The 24,858-nt window shown below is 39.3% G+C and overlaps 1 protein-coding gene across 4 annotated transcripts in view; it reads right to left on the bottom strand.

Moving 5' to 3' along the window:
* Positions 1–24,858, bottom strand: part of SIAH1 (siah E3 ubiquitin protein ligase 1) — a 56,386-nt gene that overhangs the window by 31,004 nt on the left and 524 nt on the right. The window contains exon 1 of one of the 4 annotated variants that reach the window (XM_072632154.1): positions 24,160–24,270. The exons of 1 other annotated variant lie outside the window; for it this stretch is intronic. Coding sequence is in view for 1 of the 3 variants with exons in the window: in XM_072632153.1 (XP_072488254.1) it covers positions 23,354–23,357 (4 nt within the window). In the remaining 2 variants the exon portion in view is untranslated. Of the gene's footprint in view, positions 1–23,353; positions 23,788–24,159; positions 24,271–24,858 lie in introns of those variants that run through there. 2 more of the 4 variants (XM_072632151.1, XM_072632153.1) reach the window with 2 other exon arrangements.

The following is a 24,858-nucleotide window of genomic DNA, read 5'->3' on the forward strand; positions in this document are numbered from 1 at the left end:
CAATGACTGTAGGAGCTAAGTTAGAAGCAGTTCTAAGTGATTTGGAGGACACTTATTATCACGGCTCTTGGATTTAGGGTCATGGGCTACCTCCTCCACCTGAGTCCAAGGGAAGAGGGGGTCAAAGTGACAGTAGTGCTTCAACTTGCCTGGCATATGCTACTTCCTACCCTTCCTCTCAGGGTACCTTTCCCTGCTGCTTTGACTAGCTTGCCTGCCCTGCAAGTGGCAGTTGTTTGACTGATAGGGTGAATGGCCTCTTCGCCTTACAAGGGTTGTTTCCCTGAATGATGGTTGTAAGGATGGAAGTAAAATTAGTGAGGGGGCAGGAGGAATAGAGGAATACCTGCTTCTATTCTCACATGACATACATAAATTATAAGACTGGAAAAGTAGGAATGGGCCAGATTGTAAAAAGCTTTAACAGGCTAACAGAGCATTTTAAATCTGATTCTGAAGGCAATAAGAAACCACTAAAATTTAATGCACCAAGGGGAAGGGGAGATGACATGGCCAGACCTTCACTTGGGGAAGATTATTTAGGGAGCTGAGTGGAGGATAGACTTTAGGCAGAAAGACCAACCAGAAAGCTACTGCAATAGTCTAGGCATGAGTTGATGAGGGCCTGGTACAGGATGGGAGGAGAGGAAAGGGATAATTATGAGAGATGTAGTACAGGCAGAAACAGCAAGATCTAGCAACATATTAGATGGGGGGTTGGGGTGCAGAGCGGTGAGGAGAGACTGCATGCAATTGAAAGTGAAGAGTTAAGGGTGTAGGCCTAAGTGAGCACATGGAAGTGTGGACCTAGTTGACTGGAAGAATGGTGAACTATTCAACAGTAATGGGGAAGTTGAAAAGTAGGAAGGATTTGAGGGGAAGAATAAGAGTTCAGTTTTGGGCATGCTATATCTGAGATGTCTATGAGACATACAGTTACAGATATCCAATAAACAGTTGGAGATGGGAGAATGGAGATCAGGAAAGAGTTTAGGTCTGAACATATAAACGTAATGATTACTGAACTCATGGAAGCTGATGAAAGCACCAAGCCTGAGAGTATTAGAAAGAAAAGGCTCAGGACAGACTCTTGGGATATAGCCATGATTAATGGCCATGACCTAGAGGAAGATCCAGCAAAGAAAACTGAGAAGGATCAGTCAAAACAGGTAAGAGAACTTACAAGACCAATGTCATGAAAACCTAGAGGAGAGGGAAAGGAGGAGAAGGTGAATGGCTAGAATAAGAAGGAAAGCAATCAACCAGGGTGAAAAAAGTTTGCATCCAGTATCTCTGACGGGAACCTAATATGTAAGATAGGTAACTTACACAAATAAATTGATAATAATCATATGAAAGAATGCTACAAATCACTAATGAAAAGAGAAATGAAAATATAAAGCAACTTTATGTTCTCACCTTACACTCAGAAAACTGGCAAACATGGAAAAGGAGAATAATAGTCAATGTTTCAAGGTGTTAAAGAAAGGCACACTACCGCATCATTAGTAAAGCTGTGAACAGGTTCAACCAGTCTGGAAAATGGTGCAGAGAACTAAAACATTCATGTCCTCTAACCCACATATTTCCACTGCTAGGCATATTTTCCAAAGAGTTAAATGACAAAAAGAAAGGTCCCATATACACCAGATTATTTAAAACTATTCTTTTTTGTAGCAGCAAAGAGCTGGAAATAAAGTGCTTGCTCATCAGGTAAGGGACAGCTAACCAAATGGTGGTAGCTGATCATCTATTGAGAAATGGTTCAGGAGTGGAGAACCTGTGGCCTGAAGGCCACATGTGGCCCTCTAAGTCCTCAAATGCAGCCCGCCTTTGACTGAATCCAAACTTCACAGAACAAATCCCTTGATAAGAAGGAATTATTCTGTAAAACTTTGACTCAGTCAAAAGGCTGTATCTGAGGACCTAGAAGGCCACAGGTTCCCCAACCCTGATCTAAACTAATGTCTACAAACTTTTTTGATAGTGTACTATCAGTAAAGAATTGTGAACACATACCCTTAATACAGATCCACAAATTATATATATAATGTACATAACTACATATATTATATGATATAACATAATATTATAATAGCTAGAATTTTATCACTTTAACATTTGCAAGGCACTTTACAAATTCTCGTTGATCCTCACACCAACCCTGTGAGACAAGACATTATTTAATATTACTTTCACTCTACAGATGAGATAACTGAGACAGTAAAAAAAACCTTTTTACTTTCATTAAAATTATTAGCAACAGAATTTATTATTTTCAAAAACTCCTTTTCCGTCATAAGAGGTAGGGCCAACTTGTAAATAATAATTGTTTGCTAATAATTAGTCCAAAGGATCACAGATCTAGACTTGGAAGGAGAAAAGGAAGAGAAAGAAGGAGGGAACAAGCATTTATTAAGTGTCTACTATGTGTCAGACACTAGGTTAGTCACTTTACAAATATTATCTCACTTGATCCTCATAATACTGAGAGGTAAGATGCTATTACTATTCCCATTTTACAGTTGTGGAAACTAAGGCAGGTATAAGTTAAGTGACATGCCCAGAGTAACAGAGCTATTAAGTATCTGGAGTTGAATTTGAACTCTAGTTTTTCTGACTTCAGATCCAGTGGGCTCTATTCATTGCTCCATCTATCTTCTTCTGGGAGCCTTAGATATCCAATCCTTAATGATTAGTATCATATCTTAATTTCCAATTCATGTGGCAGACATAAGCCCACCTTTCCAACTATGTAATGCCCCTACAACAAACTCAAAGTAATGAGGGATAGGGATGGATGGGATGGGGTATAGATTTTCCCAATGGTAACAGCACACGTATTGCTATGGGTGGCTTGGTCACAGTTAAGTTTTAGCTGCCCTGAGGTGCCAATACTTCAGTACAAAAGGAAGACTGGGAGCTTCCACAGAAGCAGGGGAGCAGAATACAGGAGTGTTGAGTAATAAGAGGTGAAGAATAGGTATGGCTACATTGGAGAAAGCCCTTCAACTGAAGCAAGGAGGATAGAACTTAAGCCATCTTCCCATATACTGATTGATCACATTATTTGGATTCATGCCAGGCCATGGTCACTTTGAAAACCACTGGTCTAGCCAAAAGAATTTCTTCAGCCACTTGGTTTTTCTGTGGATCATCAGGCCTAACTCCCAAAAGATAATGAATCTACTTAGGACAGGGGTGGGGAACCTGCAGCCTCGAAGCTACATGTGACCCTCTTGGTCCCCAAGTACAGCCCTTTAAATCCAAACATCACAGAGAACAAATCCCCTTAATAAGAGGATTTTGTTCTATAAAATTTGAGATTTAGTCAAAAGGCTACCCCTGAGGACCTAGAAGGCCACAGGTTCCCAACCCTTGATTTTAGGAGGTTCCACAATGTTCTGGGCCTTAATACAATCAAGCACTATGCTGTCCACAAACAGGAACATCTGGAGAACCTCAACATCTCTACAGAAGTTCTACTCACCTTTAAAGTCTACAGTCGATCTCCCCTCCAACATAGTGAATATCTTTTTTGAAGGGTATGTCCCTATGTTTTACGTTTCATTTAATATTAATTTTCAGAGAGTCAAAAAAGTTCTTTTATCTTTCAAAGAAATATTGTGTAATTTTAATGGAATATAAGAAAACATTATGTTCATGAGGGCTTTTTAGGTCATATTTTGCTCTACAACGAATTAAATAATTAGTTTCTTTTTTAACAAATAATAATCACAATGGAATATTGCAATAAATTATGTGAAAGTAAAGATGTGATCTACAATGGAATGTCATTTGCTTCCTTCTGATACCAGTATAAAAATGTGCTAAATATGTGCGTATTATTCTCACAAAAATTTTATAGAGATGAGAAAAAGAAAGCAAATGGGTTGGTAGTTAATGATGTTCTCTTGGTTATCTATTTTTTGCTTGACTCTGGTATCTCCTCTTCCTTCAGGTACCTTGAAAATGAAACCATCAATAATCCAGTGTTATCTCGAGCACAGACCTCTCCTGTTTCTATCTGTTGTAGTCTAACTGCTTTTCCCATATTTGTTCTCCTTGCTGCCATTCTCACTTCTATAAGCACTCCTTAGGCTACGATGTTAAGAGTCTAAATGTAGTCACTGAAACGTTGCTGATGGTGAAAAAGTTTGCTTTTTAAAAGAAGACAAAAGGGCTTTGCATATCTCTTCCATCTCTTGCTGTTTTATCTTTGCTCGGGGTCACAAAGATAAAAAAAAAAAAATCTGAATAGAGAATTAAAGCCTAGTGTTCTGGACTCAAATTTAGCACTCCACTGACTCTACTGGAAAGAGAAAATGACTTGGAGTTGGGATAAAAATGGATTCAAAACAGCCTTCAAAGCTTAAACTAATCACTCTCTGAACTTTATCTTTAAAGTTCAGAGTTTAACTTCATCTTTAAAATGGAGATGATACTACCTGTAATACTCATACTCACACTGCAGAGCTGTTAAGATTAAGGGTCAAATAAGATAATCTATGAAAGGTTATTTACAAACTATAGATGTAAATACCAGCCACTGTTATTCTTTCCACTCTAACAAACAGCTTTCACAGTATTATCTAATTCAATACTCTTCATCTCCCTTCAAAGCTTAAAGTGGAAGTATATTTACGACAGAAACTTCCTCAAAGACACTGGGGTACTAAAAAAAAAAAAAAAATAGAATTCCTTCAACAAGCACATCATTTGGCTTCAAAAACCTTGGGTTCAAATCCTAGGCCTGTTATTTACTATTTATTTACAAGGTCACTGTGTGACTTTGAACAATTCACTTACTCTTTATGGACTAAAACTATGGTGCCTCTAACATTTAAACAGTAATTTATTTTGGTGACTAAAATAATTCCATTAACATTATTGTGCTATAAGAAATGATGAGAAGACAGACTTCAGAAAAACCTGGAAAGACTTATATGAACTGATGCTGAGTGAGTTAAGCACAGCCAGGAGAACACTGCACTCAGTAACAACCACACCATGCGATAACTTTGAACTGAGCTCTTCTCAGCAATGCAACAACTTAAAACAACAAAATTTCATCCACATCCAGAGAAAGAAACAGGGAGTCTGAGTACAGACTGAAGCATACTCTTTGTTTTCTTTCTTTCTCACGGTTCCTCCCACCTGTTCTAATTCTTCTATACAACATGACTAATGTGAAAATATGCTTAAAAAGAATGTATATTGCATGGTGTCCTGGGGAGGGAGTTAGATAAGGGAGGTGGAGAAAATTTAAAACTTATGGAAGTGAATGTTGAAAACTAAGATAAATTTTTAAAAAAAAGAAAAAATGAAAGGGATGTAGGCTGATTAGATCACTAATAAACACAAATAGATTTGAATAAGCACTTTCAAAAAAAATAAACCCATTAGATAATATAATTGCAAGACTAATCTGGAAAAAAAAAAAGATGATGTGAAGTAACTTCTCTTCATTTCCACTGCCTATTCATGGCTATTTGAGAGGCTGGAATATTAGGGGGCAGCCAACATTATGAAGAGTGATACTATAATTGTTCTGCTGTAGTTATTACTCAGATAAATTAAGAGTATTCTAGATTTAACGCTTCAGTACACTTAATTCTAACAAAACATTCGTACTTTTTAAAAGATTTAAATTTTTGTTAACACTTCAAGCACCTGTGATTTCATCAATGTAACTATTCTCTTCACTTGCCAAGATCACAACCCCTCCACGTTTTAGCAGATTTTACTGTGATACTGTGGCTAACAGGAAAAGAAGAGTTAAATTTTTTTTAAAATTTAAATAATTTATATTCAAATTAAGTAATCTCTGAATAATTTAAGATAAAATGATAGTTATAAATTATATAAACATAATCTACAATGTGAACATATAATTTATCATTTAAGTTATAATTATAATAAATTTTAATTAATTTCAATTTAAGTTACTTTGTAATTTTAGGAAATATTTCAGTAAATGAGCGAATCAGTGATCAATTAATTATGTTATCCAACTTTATGTTATTCTGAACTTACTTAGGCTGATCCTCTAAGGAGAGAATCAGTTATTCCACCAGTATTCGAAGCCTTTACAGTTTTGCAAGACATGGCAGGATATTTATTCTGTTGGCACATCTTTCAAGAAACTATCCATACCAACAAGAAGCACCTAAAGAAAAGTGTGACTTTCAGATAACAGCACAAAAATAAAAATCAGACTTCCAGCTAGCCACACCACACACTTAAAACATTCCTATCTGTTGCCAGTTAGTCACTGAGTCCTGCCAATTCAACCTCCACAACTTCTCTCTCATCCGAACCATTCTTTCTATATACACTGTAACCACCCTAGTGCTCAAGGACTCTCTTCATCTCTCAAATGTAATAAAGAAATTCCAATAGGCATCCTTTGCCTCCAATCTTCTCTTTCTGATGCAACCTTCACACAACTGACAAAAAATATTCTTCCTAAGACACAAGTTGAATAACTCCCTATTATTTCTGGGATAAAATGTAAATTTCTTAGACTGTAAGTCAGTAAGATTAATTAAATGTTAGAAAGACTGCCAGGGAGGGGAAGGAGAGGGGAAGAGGGAGACAAGAAATTCTGTCCCCAGTTATCTCCTACTTAATTGAAAAGAAGAAAAAAGAAAAAGAAAACCTTGTAATAAATATGCGCAGTCTAGAAAAACAAAATTCGACACTGGCCATGTCCAAAAATCGTATGTCTCATTCTACATCTTGAATCAATCATTTTTTTGTCAGGAAGTAGATACTGTGATATTCTTTTAACAGTTGAGCCGTACTGTTAAGTTTGTTCAAGAGAATCAAATAGGTCACATCTATATTTGGCTTGTTATATGCCTTAAATCCTGTTTCCTTTAGGAATATTGTATCATGTTGTATAGAGAAATAATACTTTGAAGTTATAATATGTTCCATACTGTTACTTATAAATAGCATTTTACATATATTCTAGGTCTAGTTCATCATCTATCAGCAATATTTGTGCTCCAAATCCATTCAAATAAACACATAATATGTCCATTTTCCTGCAGGGATAGTTAAATTGAACTAGTGACTTTTATATCTCATTTGAGAGGCTCCAGAGTATTCTAGGTCTATATGTAATCAATACAATGTTATCCACAAACAGGTGCAGATATAATGACAATAACTAGTAATCATATAGTATTTACGTGCCAGGCTCTGTACTAAGCACTTTACAAATATTATTTCATTTTTATCCTCACAACTCTGGGAGATAGGTACTAGTATATCCTTTTTACACTTGAGAAAACTAAGCAAATAGAGGTCAAATAACTTGTTCAATGTCACAAACATACAAAAATGTCTAAGGCTGGATTTGAACCCAGGTCTTCCTGATCCAGCACTCTACCCACCACGCCACCAAGCTGCCTCATCTGGATTAGGAGGACATCACAATTTGCAGGGAATTCTTCACGGCGGTAAGGTATCTTCCATTACACTTGTAAACACCTCTATTGAGCATGTGTTCCCATTTTATGCTTCATTTGATGTTAATACTGAAAGCAGGGTCAATAAGTTCTCTGTAGTGTCAATGTATTTGGGAAGTGACAGTTTTCAACGACCCTATTTCTCCCAGAAACAAAATCCAACGTTCTTCCAGCATTTTCACCACAACTGTTGACGAATGCCACAGAAAAGCACAGTGAAGAGTACAAGTCAAAAAGGGATTCTCTATGGGGGGGGGGGGGGAAAGTCCTCCAGATGCTCCTTTGTGTGGATGACATTATAATGGTTGTATCAAACCTTGGAATACTGCAGAGCCTCCTGGGCAAAATATGTAACCACTCAAATTTGTTCTCACCACACAAAAACCAACAGGATAAAAAATATCTATTATCCAGATTATGGCATGCAGTTAATTAGATGAACATGTTAAGCTCATTTACCACACCACAAATGGACAATAAATAAGTTGGCCCCAAAGTTAAACTATGAGAGTCAGCTGAATGTCTTTGGGGAATCACAAAGCTCCATAATGACCTCAAAGTACTCTCAGAAACCAAGGCCTATCTTTTTTGAGACCAATATTCTTACTAGTGGTGTCATATGACTGCAAGTCCTGGGACAATACATTCTCCAAGGAATTAAAAATGTTTGCTCTCAGAGAAGCAGACCTGGAGAACCACATGGTGGTTGTGAGAAAGCTGTATGTAACATAACTAATAAAAACTATAATGAAGGATCTCATCAAAAAAATGTATAATCAAAAAAGATGGGCTCATTAATCACACGGCAAAGTTCAGTGATATTCCATGAACAGTTTATGTGCTACATTAGGGTCCTTACACTATCAAATGAAACCCTGCACTGAAAAACCGACTCGAAAGGTCCAGACCCAGAGCAGACCCCAGCCCTGCCTTGGCCTGACGGCACCGATAGGAGCAGATCCGAGCAGGCTTCAGGGACGGAATCTCCTGCGCAGCGCAGGTCCCTCCATCCACAGGTGCCTAAGGTCAGTGAGAGGGTCTCTTTGGCTGGCCGAGAGGGGAGTGGGGTGTCCCCATAACTCAGGCACCCTCGGGAGGCAGCCACGGACAGACTCCCAAAGCAGGCGGGAGCTCGGATCCATTGTGGAAGGTCTCCACATAAACCCCCTGAGGGAACTGAGCCCCATGAGGCAGCCCTGCCCCCACCTGAGCACCTAAACTTAATCTCACACTGAAGAGAAGCCCCACCCCTACCCAAAGCCCTGAGGCTGGGAAGCAGCATTTGAATCTCAGACCCCAAGCACTGGCTGGGCAGATCTGGAGGCGAGGTGGGGGTGGAGAGGACACTCAGAAGTCAAGTCACTGGCTGGGAAAATGCCTAGAAAAGGGAAAAAAAATAAGACTATAGAAGGTTACTTTCTTGGTGAACAGGCATTTCCTCCCTTCCTTTCTGATGAGGAAGAACAATGCTTACCATCAGAGAAAGACACAGAAGTCAAGGCTTCTGTATCCCACACATCCAAAATAAATATTCCATGGGCTCAGGCCATGGAAGAGCTCAAAAAGGATTTTGAAAATCAAGTTAGAGAGGTGGAGGAAAAACTGGGAAGAGAAATGAGAGAGATGCAAGAAAAACATGAAAAGCAGGTCAACACCTTGCTAAAGGAGACCCAAAAAAAAGCTGAAGAAAATAACACCTTGAAAAATAGGCTAACTCAACTGGCAAAAGAGGTTCCAAAAGCCAATGAGGAGAAGAATGCTTTCAAAAGCAGAATTAGCCAAATGGAAAAGGAGGTTCAAAAGCTCACTGAAGAAAATAGTTCTTTCAAAATTAGAATGGAACAGATGGAGGCTAATGACTTTATGAGAAACCAAGAAATCACAAAACAAAACCAAAAGAATGAAAAAATGGAAGATCATGTGAAATATCTCATTGGAAAAACAACTGACCTGGAAAACAGATCCAGGAGAGATAATTTAAAAATTATGGAACTACCTGAAAGCCATGATCAAAAAAAGAGCTTAGACATCATCTTTCATGAAATTATCAAGGAAAACTGCCCTGATATTCTAGAACCAGAGGGCAAAATAAGTATTCAAGAAATCCACCAATCACCACCTGAAAGAGATCCAAAAACAGAAACTCCTAGGAACATTGTGGCCAAATTCCAGAGTTCCCTGGTCAAGAAGAAAATACTGCAAGCAGCTAGAAAGAAACAATTCAAGTATTGTGGAAATACAATCAGGATAACACAAGATCTAGCAGCTTCTACATTAAGGGAATGAGGGGCATATGATATTCCAGAAGTCAAAGGAACTAGGACTAAAACCAAGAATCACCTACCCAGCAAAACTGAGTATAATACTTCGAGGGAAAAAATGGTCTTTCAATGAAATCAAGGACTTTCAAGCATTCTTGATGAAAAGTCCAGAGCTGAAAAGAAAATCTGACTTTCAAACACAAGAATGAAAAGAAGCATGAAAAGGTAAACAGCAAAGAGAAGTCATAAGGGACTTTACTAAAGTTGAACTGTTTACATTCCTACATGGAAAGACAATATCTGTAACTCTTGAAACTTTTCAGTATCTGGGTAGTTGGTGGGATTACATGCACACACAGAGACAGAGAGCACAGAGTGAATGGAATAGGATGGGATCATATCTTTAAAAAAATGAAATTAAGCGGTGAGAGACAAATATATTGGGAGGAGAAAGGGAGAAACGGAATGGGGCAAATTATAAAAAAGGCAGGCAAAAGACCTTTTAGTGCAGGGAAAAAGAGGGGAGATGGGAGAAAAACATGAAGTTTACTCTCATCACACTTGACTCAAGGAAGGAATAAAATACACACTCATTCTGGTATGAAAACCTATCTTACAATACAGGAAAGTGGGGGAGAAGGGGATAAGCAAGGTGGGGGGGGAGGATGATGGAAGGGAGGGCAATGGGAGGAGGGAGCAATCTGAAGTCAACACTCTTGGGGAGGGACAGGATCAAAAGAGAGAACAGAAGCAATGGGGGGCAGGATAGGATGGAGGGAAATATAGTTAGTCTTACACAACACGACTACTATGGAAGTCATTTGCAAAACTACACAGATATGGCCTATATTGAATTGCTTGCCTTCCCAAAGAGAATGGGTGGGGTGGGAGGGATGAAGAGAAGTTGGAACTCAAAGTTATAGGAACAACTGTCAAGTACTGCTCTTGTTACTAGGAAATAAGAAATACAGGTAATGGGGTATAGAAAGTTATCTGGCCCTACAGGACAAAAGAGAAGATGGGGACAAGGGAAGAGAGGGATGATAGAAGAGAGGGCAGATTGGTGATAGGGGCAATTAGAATGATCAGTGATTTGGGGTGGGGGGAGGGGACAAATGGGGAGAAAATTTGGAACTCAAAATTTTGTGAAAATAAATGTTAAAAGTTAAATAAATAAATTTTAAAAAAAGAATATGAATTTGTTGAAATATATATTCTTTCAGTTTAATAGTTAAGTTAAATGATCAATCTAGCTATTTAAGGTAGAAAAATGGCCCAAGTTGCCATTTTCTGATCCCAATGCCAACTTTCCTATTTCTATATTTAACAGTAGCCCCCATAGCTAAAATACCACCATCTGCCTTTTTTTGAGATTTCTCATTAAAAATTACATCTGCTGTACTACTTCCATGAACCCCTTCTCTCACTCTTGCCCCACCCCCAGTCACTTATGCTTTAAACCTGTATTATAGTTTTCTATGTACATATTTTATTCTCCTATTATACTATCTCCTTAAGGACAACATTTCATCTTGTTCTTTCATCAAAGTTTTCTCACACAGAAGAATTTATGGAAAAAGCTTCAAAGAGAAAGAGAAGCTGTAAGTTTGGAAAAGTATATGCCTGCATAACAAAAGCACACCTGATCTTGATATCCACAGAAAAGAGGAATATGTAGCATTAAATCCTTCTTTTAACCCAAATGATTACTGCAGACTCAAGAATAATCTTTATCAGAGTTGTTATTCTCAGCTCTGTAAGCCCAAAGCACTGGGGGGAAATATCTCCTTGAGTCCCAGTAGTCAATAACACTTACTGCTTGGAGAAATTACTAAGAATTAAAATAGACTGAATTTCTTTTATTTGCTCAAAATTTCCCTGGGTCCCATTTATACTGAGGACATTCCATGCCCCCAAAGACCAAAAGTATTTACAGATCTATAATCAAAAGTATTTTTTGGCCAAGTCACTTTGAAAAATTTCGTTTCTATCTAAATAAAGACTAAGGATACAGTAAGTCACTGTGGAAAAAAAATAATTTTACATGCACACTTTAAAGACATTCTTGCTGACTTCATATATGACAATAATAAATCACAATGTTATATGGTACTTTAAAAGTTGATTTTATCCATTGCTTCAATCTTTCAGACAATTCTTCACCCTCTTTTCCTAGAAAGGGGATTTTATTTGCAAAAGCTGACATTTAATAGAATGCTTTAGGGTTAAAAAGTGCTTTACCTGGAGACTCAGGTAAGGTTAAATGACTTGTGAAAGTCACTCAAAATTGTAGTCAGAAATGGAACCTAGGTATTCTAACTGCACATTCAGCATTTTCTCTTACTACACCACAAGGTTTTAGCAGTATATTTCCAAATGAAGGACTAGATTACTTAAGAAATTATCTTAAATGTGAACTTCTGAAAAGTACCTAAGTGACATTTTCAAATTAAATTACAAAACAGTGAAGAATTTTAAGTGTTACACAACACACTGGATAAAACCTTGACTAATAAAATATTAGTCTGATGTCTAATTAGTCTAAATGATTCATCTCTAATCTGGTATAAAATCAGTATCTTTAAAATGTGAAACATTAAAGTGATAACAAGAAAATAGCTTAAAATCATACTAAGCTTTTTTCAGGCATGTTCACAGTCTACAAAAGAATCTCTGTATAATCTACAGCCACATTAAAAATAGAAAGCATTTTGCATAAACTTTTTTTTAAAGTTTTTGCTCAGTGAGATGTTTCACTATTTGTTCCTTCCACAAGACGTCACATTTTATCCTTCACTTATAATAAAAAATACTAACATTAAAAGGGATCCAAAAAATTAGAATTCATAAAATCTCTAACTTACAGGTCCTAATTTTTATAGCATCAGTCTTCTAATAAGTTTTGTTGAACAGAGGCTTCTTTTTGACCCTCAAAAGTGTTGGCAGAGGCAGAAGAAAAAATAGCAAAGAGAGACATCATGTAATTGAGCTTTTTTTCTTATTGCTCATTGGATGGTCTGTATTGTCATCACCTACTTTATCAAAATTTTCAGCATGTCATTTTCAAAGCTTAACATAAAGTTGGGCCATGAAATTTTTCAAAACCCTATTTTAAAAATCATAAGAATTACTTATTCATTTCTTTCCTCTTACATGGGGATGCAGGATTGGGGGAAGAACAACTCTGCTCCCTGTAAAGAGTTCACAAAACAGGATGTAGAATTCCTGGGCTCACATACTTAATTACTCTCTCATCTACCCTATAAAATAGGTCAGGGCTGACTCATAGTTACAATGTTATAGTCTAGGATTTAAAACTGAAAGGATCTAGTTAAATCCCCTTATCTACAAAATGAAGAAAATGAGGCCCAGAGAAGCTAAGTAACTTCTAAAGGTCACATAGCTAGCAACTAGCAAAGCTGGAATATCTTTGATACAGGACTAAAAAAAGCCAGAAATTAACACTAATCTGTCATAATCAGAGATCTCTGGGAGATAAACTCCAGTATAGGATAATTCCCAGGCAAATCCCAAATGTGAACCTGGAAATATTGAATTTAATTGAGCATCCAAGCCTTCCTCAGTCTGGCCCTGAACTTTCCACTGCAACCCCAGAGGCCCCCAAGGCCACTGTGGACTGAAGAATGTTCATCTATCTAGAATTACACCTCAAGTTTTATCCTGGAACCAAGTGAGAAAAGGTTGAATGGTTCCATTAAATTGTCTTCCTTATTGACTTTAACAGCAGTACTCTTTCCCTAAATTTAATTCCTATAGTTGCTTCTTTAATATTGGCAAACTTCTACCAGTCTCCTCTCTTAGAAGTACACCTAAATGAATAGGCACAAATAAATCATTTTAAACTATGTCACCTCAGATGCTTACTACCTGACTAACCTTGGGCAAGTCACAATCTCCCTGGACAGTTTTCTCATCAGTAAAATGAAGGGATTAGACTTTCATGGCTTTTCTGAAGGCCCTTTCAGTCCTACAACTTTTTGTTGTTTTTCACTGAAAAACCTGAATGTTATCTTTGTCTTTGTATATCCCCTGCACTTAGCAGTGCCTGGCACATAGTAGATGCTTAATAATGTTTAGTGACTACAATCTCCCATTTCCTCACCACTCATTCACTCCTCAAAACATCTAAAGTATGGCTTTCACCACCAAAGTCACTTCTTTATTGAAGCTGTTTCCTTAACCATTTTCTAACAGCCAAATAGGATTGCTTTCATTTTCATCTTCCATGGCAAAACCACCACCTGACCCTGACTTTCAAGTGCACATCATTCTCAAGGGTATAATTCCAAACATCAATATTTTTATAACTGGTAAAAACCGTAATATAGACATTTGTAATTATAGTTTATCTTCCTTTTTGTTTCTTAAATATTACCAAGATGAGGAAATAAGCATTCATTACGGGTCCTACTATGTGCTAAGCACTTTACATCTTACTTGATCCTCTGGGGACAGAGGGATTTTCAGTAAACCAGGAAAATTCTGCCATCTGAATTTTCCTCTAAGCTAGGGTATTTTGATAACTGAATTTCAACAGCCAAGTCAACACAAATTTATTAAATGCCCACTATGTCCAGGGCACTTGTGCAAAATGCTGGAGATACAAAGAAAGGAACAACAGTTCTTGCCCTCAAGGACAGAACAACCTAATGGGGGAGAAGACATGCAACAGCTATGTATGAGAAAGGGACAGAGAACAAATATAAATGAGATAATCACAATAGGAAGACACGTAACTGGCATTAAGGGGGAACCCAGAAAAACTTCTTGCAGAAGACAGGATTTTAGTTGAAACTTGAAAAAAACACAGGAAGCAGAAGCAAGAAGGAGGAGGAAGAGAATTCCAGGCATGGAATAAATATAATCCTGGTAATTCTTTGTACTTTGTTCAAAATATTCTGATAAGTGGCTCACAGGTTTCAGCAGTCTTATAAAGAGGTCCATGACACTAAAAAAGGGTAATAATCCCTGCACTAAGGAGAAAACCTTGGATATAGATAATAAAAATATTTCAGACAGCCCTGTGCCAGACAACTGTTTTTTTCCCCCACAAATCCAGCTTCTACTAATAATTCTTGTTTATGAATGCTTACAATATACTTTAAGCAACCCAGTGAAGCAGGTAATGCAAATATTATCTGTATTTTGCATATGAGGCAATTGTAGCACAGACATTAAGTGACTTGCCTAGAATCTGAGGCAGGTCTGCATGTTCTATGACTGCATACATTCAGCAATCCCAATCTCCTTAGAGAAAAGGAATTCAAAATCATTGTAATCATACACTGTATCTCAAATATAAAAACAAAATGGTGAGGTAAGCACGTTTATCTTCTGAGCCTACCAGAATGACCTCCAAAATCATACCTTCATACAATATACAACCCATATCTTCAACAACTCTTACATTATGTAATCCACAAGCACAAATTTACCAGTATTTATACACACCTGGGGTTACCTCAACCAAGCCAAAATTCTAGTAAACGCCATGATGCTGAATATAAAACCACTCTAATTTGATACATTATGTGATTAATTACTAGAACTGAATTAAACATTTTTTCCCCAAAAAGAATACAATTTGAAAATCAAAAGTAAACAAATTCTATGACGTTATAAGTTTGGTAAGGGCAAGGAAATAACATGGACATCTTGAATTCTTATATATAAACAAAAAAAAGTTCCAGATCATTTGTTTTTAGGCTAAGTAATAAAATAATACACTGAAATTTTTACTAATATTTTTAATTGACTGCAAAGTGACATTAAAACAGCTTGTTTTATTATCTTATTATCCTTGAACGGATGGAACATCAATATAAACACCTTTTAAGGGACTGTTTTGTTGAGTTTTGTCTTTGTATTCCCAGTACCTAGCAAAGAGCTCAGTTTAATAAAAGCTGCTTGAATAAATTACAGTAAAAATTACTATAAAAGTACCCAAACAAGTTTGCAAAGTAGGTTGAAACTTTTCTTTTTAAAGAAAATATCAGGGGCAGCTAGGTGGCGCAGTGAGTACAGGCCCTGGAATCGGAGGACCAGAGTTCAAATCTAACCTCAGACACTTGACACACTTACTAGCTATGTGACCTTGGGCAAGTCACTTGACCTCAACTGCCTTGCTTTCCCTCAACCAAAAAAAAAAAAAAAACCAAGAAAATACTAAAATATCCTGATCAAGACCATGATGTTCTGCTCAATGAAGCTTTTATAAGGTTATTGGTGTAGCTACACTTTGACTTAGGGATCACAAAATCAAAAAGCTGGGATCAGCACACCTTAGGGTCCAAATCTGGTCAGAGGCCAGCTTTTGTGTATTTTAAAATACAATACAACTTTGACTTAAGAAGATAAAAACCATTCTTAGCTCACAGGCTGTACAGAAAACAATTGGTGCCCCTTCCAGCTTAAGAAATACTATGACCCCAGTTTCTGGTACAAGAACTCACTATCTGATAAAAACTGCTAGGAAAACTGGAAAACAGTATGGGAAAAACTAGGTATGGATCAACATCTTACAATGTATACCAAGATAAGGTCAAAATGGGTCAAAATAAGGAAAAATAATTTAGACATAAAGGGTGATACATAGCAAATCAGGAGAGCAAAGAATGGTTTACCCATGAGATCTATGGAGAAGGATGACCAAACAAGAGAAAGACACCATTATGAGATATAAAATGGTAATTTTAATTATGTTAAATTTAAAAGTTTTGCATAAACAAAACCAATGCAACCAAGATTAGAAGGAAAAAGCAGAAAACTGGGAAACAACTTTTAAAGCAAGTTTCTCTGATAAAGGTATCATTTCTCAAAAATATAAAGAAGTGAAATTTTTAAGAATACAAGTCATTGCCCAATTGATAAGCGATGAAAAGATATGAATAGGAAGTTTTCAGAAGAAATCAAAGCTATCTGTAGTCATTATGAAAAAATGCTCTCAATCACTATTGATTAGAGAAATACAAATTAAAACAACTCTGAGGTACCACCTATACCTATTAGATTAGCTAATATAACAGAAAAGGATAATGATAAATGTTGGGAGGGGATGTGGGAAAATTGGGACACTAATGCATTATTAGTAGAGTTGTGAACTCATCCTACCATTCTGGAAAACAGTTTGGAACTATACTCAAAGGGCAACCAAACTGAGCCTTTACTCCAACAATATCACTAATAGGTCTGTATCCCAAAGAGATTAAAAAAAAATGGAAAAGGACATACTTATACAAAAAAATATTTACAGCAGCTCTTTTTGTGGTGGCAAAACTGGAAATTAAATGGATGCCCAACAATTAGAGACTGGCTGAACAAGTTGTAGTACATGAATGTAATGGAATACTATTGTGTTGTAAAAAAGACTGAGTAGGATGATCTCAGAAAAATCTGCTAAGACTTAACATGAATTGATGCAAAATGAAACGAGCAGAATCAGAACATTGCATATAGTATCAGTAACATTGTGCGATGATCATCTATGAATAACTTAGCTATTCTCAGAAATATGATACAAGATAATTCCAAAGAACTCATGATGAAAAATTTTAATGAATATTTAAATTTCTCTTTACATGTAATCTGAAAAAAAATTACATTAAAAAAAGAAATACTATGCTAAGCAGCAGGGATACAGAACAAATTTGAGATGCAATCTTAAAGAGAGGCATTAAGGGGACTAGGAAAGGCTTCTTTTAGGTAAGATTTTTGTAGGAATTTGAAGACAGGAAATAAGAGCTTGGGACAGTGGGTGAAAATACTTGAGGTTAGGAGATGGGAGTGTGAGGAATTGCACAGCAGAGTGGCCAGCACCTCCACTTTACCTAGAGGATGCGCGCGTGTGTGTGTATGTGTGTGTGTGTGAGACTTGTACATAGTTGTCTCCCCCATTAGATGGTGAGCTCAAGAGCAAAGACTACTTTTTGCCTTTCTTTTATCTTTCTGGAGATTAGTACAGGGCCTGGCATTTAGTAATGTGCTTAATAAATATTTGACCAACATATGTAAATGGAAGCACTAAAAAGGCAACTGAATTCAGATTAACTGTTAACAGTCTTAATTCTCATAAGATAAAACATCTTCCTCCTCTCCCTAGAAATTGGAGGATTATAAATAAGGAATGTGGCATACACCATTGCCAGATTAGTCAATTTTGGTTTTTTTCCCCCTCAGTTATGAAGACAGCTAATGGAAAAGGGATATTAGGGATATAAATGATGGTGTAAAATGGGCATTTTTTAAAAAATGTATGTTAATATTACATAATACACCAGCACTTGGGCCCTGCCCCAGAAATTAATACTGTTCTAATCACTGTAACTAGTCACAAGAATAATTTCACCCCAATGGACTTTCTTGATTATCCCATTCAGGTTACAATTTCTGAAAATTTATAAAGTAGTTAAGGAGTTATGAATATTCATGTTTCAAAGGACAAATTGAGAGGTAATATTACTATGAAACTTATTTTAAAAAAAGAATCAAATTTTAGTCAAAAAGTGGTTTGAGGTAGTAGAAAGACGCACATACACATAGCTCCGAACCCACAACCCGCAGATCGGCTACAGGGGAGTAACTCACGGTGAATTCTGCACCCAGAGGCCACGGAATATTGGAGCGAGGGAGATTTCTGTTCCGGAGAGACCTGCAAACCTCTCGCGGGGGGTCCTTCCCGCTGCGGACTGGGCGCCGGGACTGGGAGCTGAGTGCAGCCCTGCAGCGGCCACGGCACCGAGAGGAAATGATCCGAGCGGGCTTCGGGGACGGGATCTCCAGCAGCCATGCGGGTCCCTCCACCCACAGAGGGACCTGCAAACCTCTCGCAAAAGGTCCGTCGTGCTGCAGACGCGGAGCCCAGCTCAGACCTGCGGTGGCCACGGCTTCAAGAGGTACAGATTCGAGCAGGCTTCAGGGACGGGATCTCCAGCGGCTGCACAAGCCCCCCCACCCACAGGTGACGAGCGTCAGTGAGAGAGTCTCTTTGGCGGGTCGAGAGGGGAGTGGGGTTGGGGTGCCCCCCCCCCCCCCCCCGGGAGATAGAAGTTGAGAGGCGGCTGCAGACAGGGGCTCCCCAAGTGGGCGGGAGCCTGGATCCATTGTGGAAGGTCTGTGCATAAACCCCCTGAGGGAACTGGGCCTGAGAGGCGGCCCTGCCCCGACCTGACCATCTGAACTTAATTCTCACACTGAATAGCAGCCCTGCCCCCGCCAAAAGCCCTAAGGCGGGAAGCAGCATTTGAATCTCAGACCCCAAACACTGGCTGGGAGGACCAGGAGGCAGGTGGGTGTGAGGAGAATATTCAGAGGTCAAGCCACTGGCTGGGGAGAATGCCCAGAAAAGGGAAAAGAAATAAAACTATTGATGGCTACTTTCTTGGAGAACAGACATTTCCTCCCTTCCTTTCTGATGAGGAAGAACAATGCTTACCATCAGGCAAAGACACAGAAATCAAGGATTCTGTGTCCCAGCCCACCCAATGGGCTCAGGCCATGGAAGAGCTCAAAAAGAACTTTGAAAATCAAGTTAGAGAGGTGGAGGAAAAACTGGGAAGAGAAATGAGAGAGATGAAAGAAAAACATGAAAAGCAGATCAGCTCCCTGCTAAAGGAGAACCAAAAAAATGTTGAAGAAATTAACACCTTGAAAACTAGCCTAACTCAAATTGGCAAAAGAGGTTCAAAAAGCCAATGAGGAGAAGAATGCTTTCAAAAGCAGAATTAGCCAAATGGAAAAGGAGATTCAAAAGCTCACTGAAGAAAATAGTTCTTTCAAAACTAGAATGGCACAGATGGACCCTAAGGACTTTGTGAGAAAGACAGATATCACAGAACATAGCGAGAAGATTGGAAAAATGGAAGATAATGTGAAATATCTCATTGGAAAAACAAAAAGTGGTTTGATAAGATTTGAGAATCGCTCACCAGAGAGCTTCTCCCTAACATTTTACTTAAGACCAGAGGTTCATTTATTTAAACCTATAAGGGAACTTAGAGACCATCTAAATCTACTCCCTTATTTTACAGATAAGAAAACAAACTCAGAGAACTTAAATGACTTGTCCATGGTTCCACACTTACTAGGTTAAACTTCTTTTCAAGTCTTTCCTCTCCTCCACCATTATCTCAATTGGCCAAAAAAAAGAGATCCTGTATTTTAAAATACATTCAATCATATATTTCCTGTCAGTACTTAAATCTGGTAAGCTTAACCTTTTATATTACCTTAAGGAAATTATATTATAACCTTTTTAATTAGGAAAAATCCCATAAATTAAGATGCTACATCTTACTTTCACACACTGCCTGTCCTACCCTCCATTCCAATTTGTCAAAGTTCCTGAAAGAGAAGGGGGAAACCACATCTTGATATAACTAAACTTCAGCCTACATTACAGAATGCATAATTCCCAGCTAGGAAGAAATAAGCAGTAATAACATATATTTATGCATTGTCTCATCTTATTCCAAGAATGCTAAAGATAAAAAGATTTTCTAATAAGAACATTAAGTAACAACTTCCACTGCCAAAATTATTTGTACATGCTACACTTTTGACTACAAAATAATCTAATTTACTTTGTTTTGGAATGTAAGCTCATTTAGGGCAGGAAATATTTTGTTCCTCTTCCCAAAGTCTTCCTGAGAAGTTGTATAACACTAAATCCTATTTTAAATGGCTTTAAGGAATCCAAGGAATTATGTCAAGGAATCCCTTTGTAATGAAGACTGTAATTTATCTTTCACACTAAATCCATAAAAATATGAACTGCATTTGATTAAATGATGGACACAAACCATTATACATGCCGCAATAGTGGATGATGTGAAAAATGAATAAGCTTAATAACAATGAAACAAAACATTGATTTTTATAATAGATATTGTCTCTGTATAATGCAGACTAATTCAAACCTTGGGAAAAACATTCAACCAAAAATTCAAAAAACTGCTTCAAAATATCAATCATACCACCATCCTCGAATGATAATACATGTATAGCTATTAACTTACTCACTGCCCGAGAATGGGCACACCTTTTGTTATCACAATACCATTTGCAACACTGATTCTTAAAACAAAAACAAAACAAAAAACAAAAAAAATAGATGCTCTTTCATTAAAGTGTTTAAGCAAAGATAGATGACTAGTCAGTCATGGATGTTGTAGATGCACTCCGTTCAGGGACAGGTTAGATTAGCTATCTATGATGTCCCTTCCAACTCTGAGGCTCTCTAATCTCATTCTTAATACACAATCAATGCTACTATAGGCACAGTAAACTTTAGCACACACTCCTTGATAACTTGAGCGGCTTCTAACCTAAGAACTTGTTTGCATTTATTTATTAACTAATATTGCTTTTGCACTAGATTTATAAATGCTTCTGGAAAGTGATCTAGTGAATAGATAAAAATAAAATGAAATGCTTGTTTCTCTATCAAAATATAATCACTTTATTACATTGGCAGCTAGATGGCATGGTAGACAGAATCCAGAAGATTCTGTTCAAATCAGATTCAGACTCACTAGCTGTGCAAACCTGTCTATACCTGACTGACCTGTCTGCCTTAGTTTCCTAAATGTAAAATGAGGATAACAGTACCCCCCAGAGTTTTTGTGAGGTTCAAATGAAATGCGTATAGTCTTTAGCACAGTTCCTGGCACATAATAGCCACATAATAAATGCCTGGTTCCTTCCTTTCCAGAATAGTTATTACTCCAATATCAATCAATAAACATTTATTAAGTTCCTACTATATGCTAGCCACTGTGCTAAGCCTGCTGGGGAAACAGAAAGAAAGGCAATCCCTGCTCTCAAGGGGCTTACAGCCTAATGGGAGAGACAACATGTGAATAACCATGTATAACAATAACGCTATAAACAAGCTAAATTTCAAATAAATCACAACAGGAGGGCACTAGGATTAAAAGTGAGAAGAAAAGGCTTCCTGTAAAAGTTAGGGAGGATGACAGAGGTAAAAGAAAGCCAGTCTACCCTTGCCCTTGGAACCAGGACCACTTGGGTTAAGGTCCATCCTCCGGTATACTGGTTGTGTTTTTCCCCCAGCAAGTTACTTAACTTGTCAAGTCCCTAGGCAACTCTCTCAAATTATAAATTGCAGAAGTTGAAAACTTGAACTTATCAACAGCTCACTACAAAAATAAAATTGCAGATCCACACCAAAGAAATTACATATATGTACTTATATACACACATATATCCTACATATCAAATATATATATCGAATATATAACATTCACCATGTTCTTTAAACTAGTGTTGTTTTCCTATTGCACTTACCCCTCCCTATAATACATATTATATTATTACATAATAACACCTACTGCTCATCTTTTGTAAAACACTTTGCAAACCTTAAGGCACTATATAAATACTAGCTATTATAGCTGTATTTGATAGCATCCTTCAGCCTGTTAGCTACACTAGAAAAGGCACCTTATTTTTAAACTTTGTATCTTTCCAATGCTCTGCACATAGTAGTCTTAAAAATGTTTGCTGAAATGAATTCTTGAAAGCAACTTCACAAATCATAAACATAAAAACACACCTTTCCCAATGAAATCTATCTTTAATTTGCCAAACACCTGGTTCTGCCTAATTCCACATCATAGTCTACTCCATTTTTCAAATTCTCAGAAAACTGAAATTCTACAGCAAGCTGCAGTAATGCCTTTTTCCATCCTGTAACTCCTAGGATCACAATTTTTTCTAACATCTAACCAAAATTCTTTTACTAAACCTTAAGCCTACTTCCTTCCTTTTATTACAAAAACAAGGCTACCACATTTTCACAATACTACATTATAATATTCTGTGCCTTCTTGAATAAGCAGGTTAGCACTACATGTCATTTCACTAAATGGAAGCTGCCCTACTTTGTTTATGAGTTGGGCTAAAAGTTGCAAAATAAAGTAATCCTCAGTTTTAGGAAAATGGACTACAATATTTAATAGCTCGAAGTCTATTTAAATAATTTAAAATATCACAATGTAATCAATTGTCAAGTAGCAACATCATCCTCTCCCCCCATAACAGCATCCTAGGTTCTCCAACCAAGGGTTACCTCACTTCCCTAATAAGGTACCCAACGAAATCTTCTAAAATGTCGATTTACAGATTCTACCTATGCACTTACAATGCATTAAGCAGTGAACACATACACCTGCAGTTGCCTACCAAGGAAAGAAAAAGTTTGTTCAACTAAGAAGATATAAGCCAGAGACAATCCTTGTTCATTAATACAGCATGTGTCAGACTGTTTTCATACATCAGAGAAAGAATTCAACTTTCAAAAGGCAAAATTACTTTTAAAGTAAGTCTAATCAACGTTAGATATCCTTGCAATATGTCACGGAGGGTGAGGGTTAGGGATAGGAAAACTAAAACGTCCAGGTGGCTCTAAAGAAGCACATGTTAACAATTGAAATATTAAGACGTTCGGATTATAGCCCCAGATAAATAAAATAATTATGCCTCCCGCCAAGTCTCCCAAACTTCTAGCCAAGAGAAGATTTTAGAAAACATGGTTATCTTGGCCTTTAAAAGGCCATATTTTTCTCTTTCACCCACCCATTCATTCATAGGATCTCTTCTGGAATGAAGACACGGAATTCTCTGCACTGCACAATACGAGGCTCGGGCTTGAGGGGGAAAAGGAACGAACGTCCCGCATTACAAGGGCGGATGTTTGGGACTCTGGAAGAAGGGAGAAGGATGACGACCACGAGCCCAGAACGAGGAGGTGGGGGGTGCGTCGGAGAGAGCCAGGTGGGGAGAGGGAAGGGACGGCTCGGCGGCTCACGGCACAAGCCTCAGCTGACCTCCGCCATGTTGGCCGCAAACACCGGCCCCATCACAACAAAGCCCCGCACGAGGGAGCCGAGCAGAGGCCGGCCGGCACCTCCCCCTCCGCCGAGGCCCGCCTCCCCGGGCTCCCGGGCCGAGGCAAAGTCTTTCTCGGCCCCACTTCGTCCGGGGTCGCCGGGGCTCTCGGAGCCAGGCCCCCTCCCAAACTCCCATCCCAGGCCCGCTCGGGTGCCAGGCGCCGACGAAAGGCCCACAGCGGCGGGGGAAACCCGACCCCGGGGGCGGGGCGGGGCCGGCCTCGACTGGGCCGCGAGGCCCAGGCTAGCTCCCCCTCCAAGGCCAGAGACAAAGGCGGGCCAGGGGCGGCGGACTGCCCGCGGGGGCGGCTGTGCAGTGTTTCGCCGGGTAGGGCCTGCCCTCCCTCCGCGGCGAGGCGGCGGTTTCTCCTCAGAGGAGCCGGCCGCCGCCATTAGCCGGACCTCGAGCCCCGCACGGCGCCACCTCCCCCCGCACCGAGCACCCCCCGCCCTGGCTCCCCCGGCTCCTCCCTCAGGCTGGGCCGCACTTACCGGTGGGCGGAGAGCGCGACCGAGGCCCCGTTTCTCGCTCCGTCTCAAACGCGCAGCTTCCTCCGTTTCTTCCTCCTCCTCCTCCACCTCACCGCCGCTGCCTCCAGCCCCCGCCACCGCCGCCGCCACCTCCGCCTCCCCCTCACACAGAGGCCGCGGCGCCGCCCGACGGGACACGCTGCTGCTGCCGCTGCCGCCTCTCGAGAGCGCGCCCTGAACCGCCGCCGCCGCCGCGGCTCCCTTTGCTGCCCCCGCCGCCGCTCGTGCTCGAGCCTGCCGCGCGTTCCCGCTAAATACCACACACTGCGGCGGAGGCGGCTGCCCTGGAGAGGAAGGCGGGGCCCCGAGAAGAGGCAGCTGAAGAGCGCGCGAGGGGGTGGGCGGAGAAGAGTGCGCAGGCGCGGAAAGCCCTAGCTTAGTCTGGGCGGCCCGAGCTTGGGGTCACCACAGGTGGCGGTTGGTGTCTCTGCTGCCTCGGTGACCGTTGCTCCCCGCTCAGACTCACGTAGACTGCGCAGCCTTCCCAGCTTCGACCCAACCGTCCCCCATCTAAGGAGAAGCGAGAGCTTCCGCCCCCTCCCCCACCCAGGGCCTGTCAGAGGCATCCGCCCATCACCCCACCCTGGGGCTCCCGGCCCACGCACCGCTGAGGCGTTCATGCGCGGCGGAGGGGCTTTGTTTTGGGGGCCACTCCTCGAC

The sequence above is a fragment of the Notamacropus eugenii genome, chromosome 1 (genome assembly GCF_028372415.1).
Source record: "Notamacropus eugenii isolate mMacEug1 chromosome 1, mMacEug1.pri_v2, whole genome shotgun sequence".
NCBI classification, from domain to species: domain Eukaryota; kingdom Metazoa; phylum Chordata; class Mammalia; order Diprotodontia; family Macropodidae; genus Notamacropus; species Notamacropus eugenii.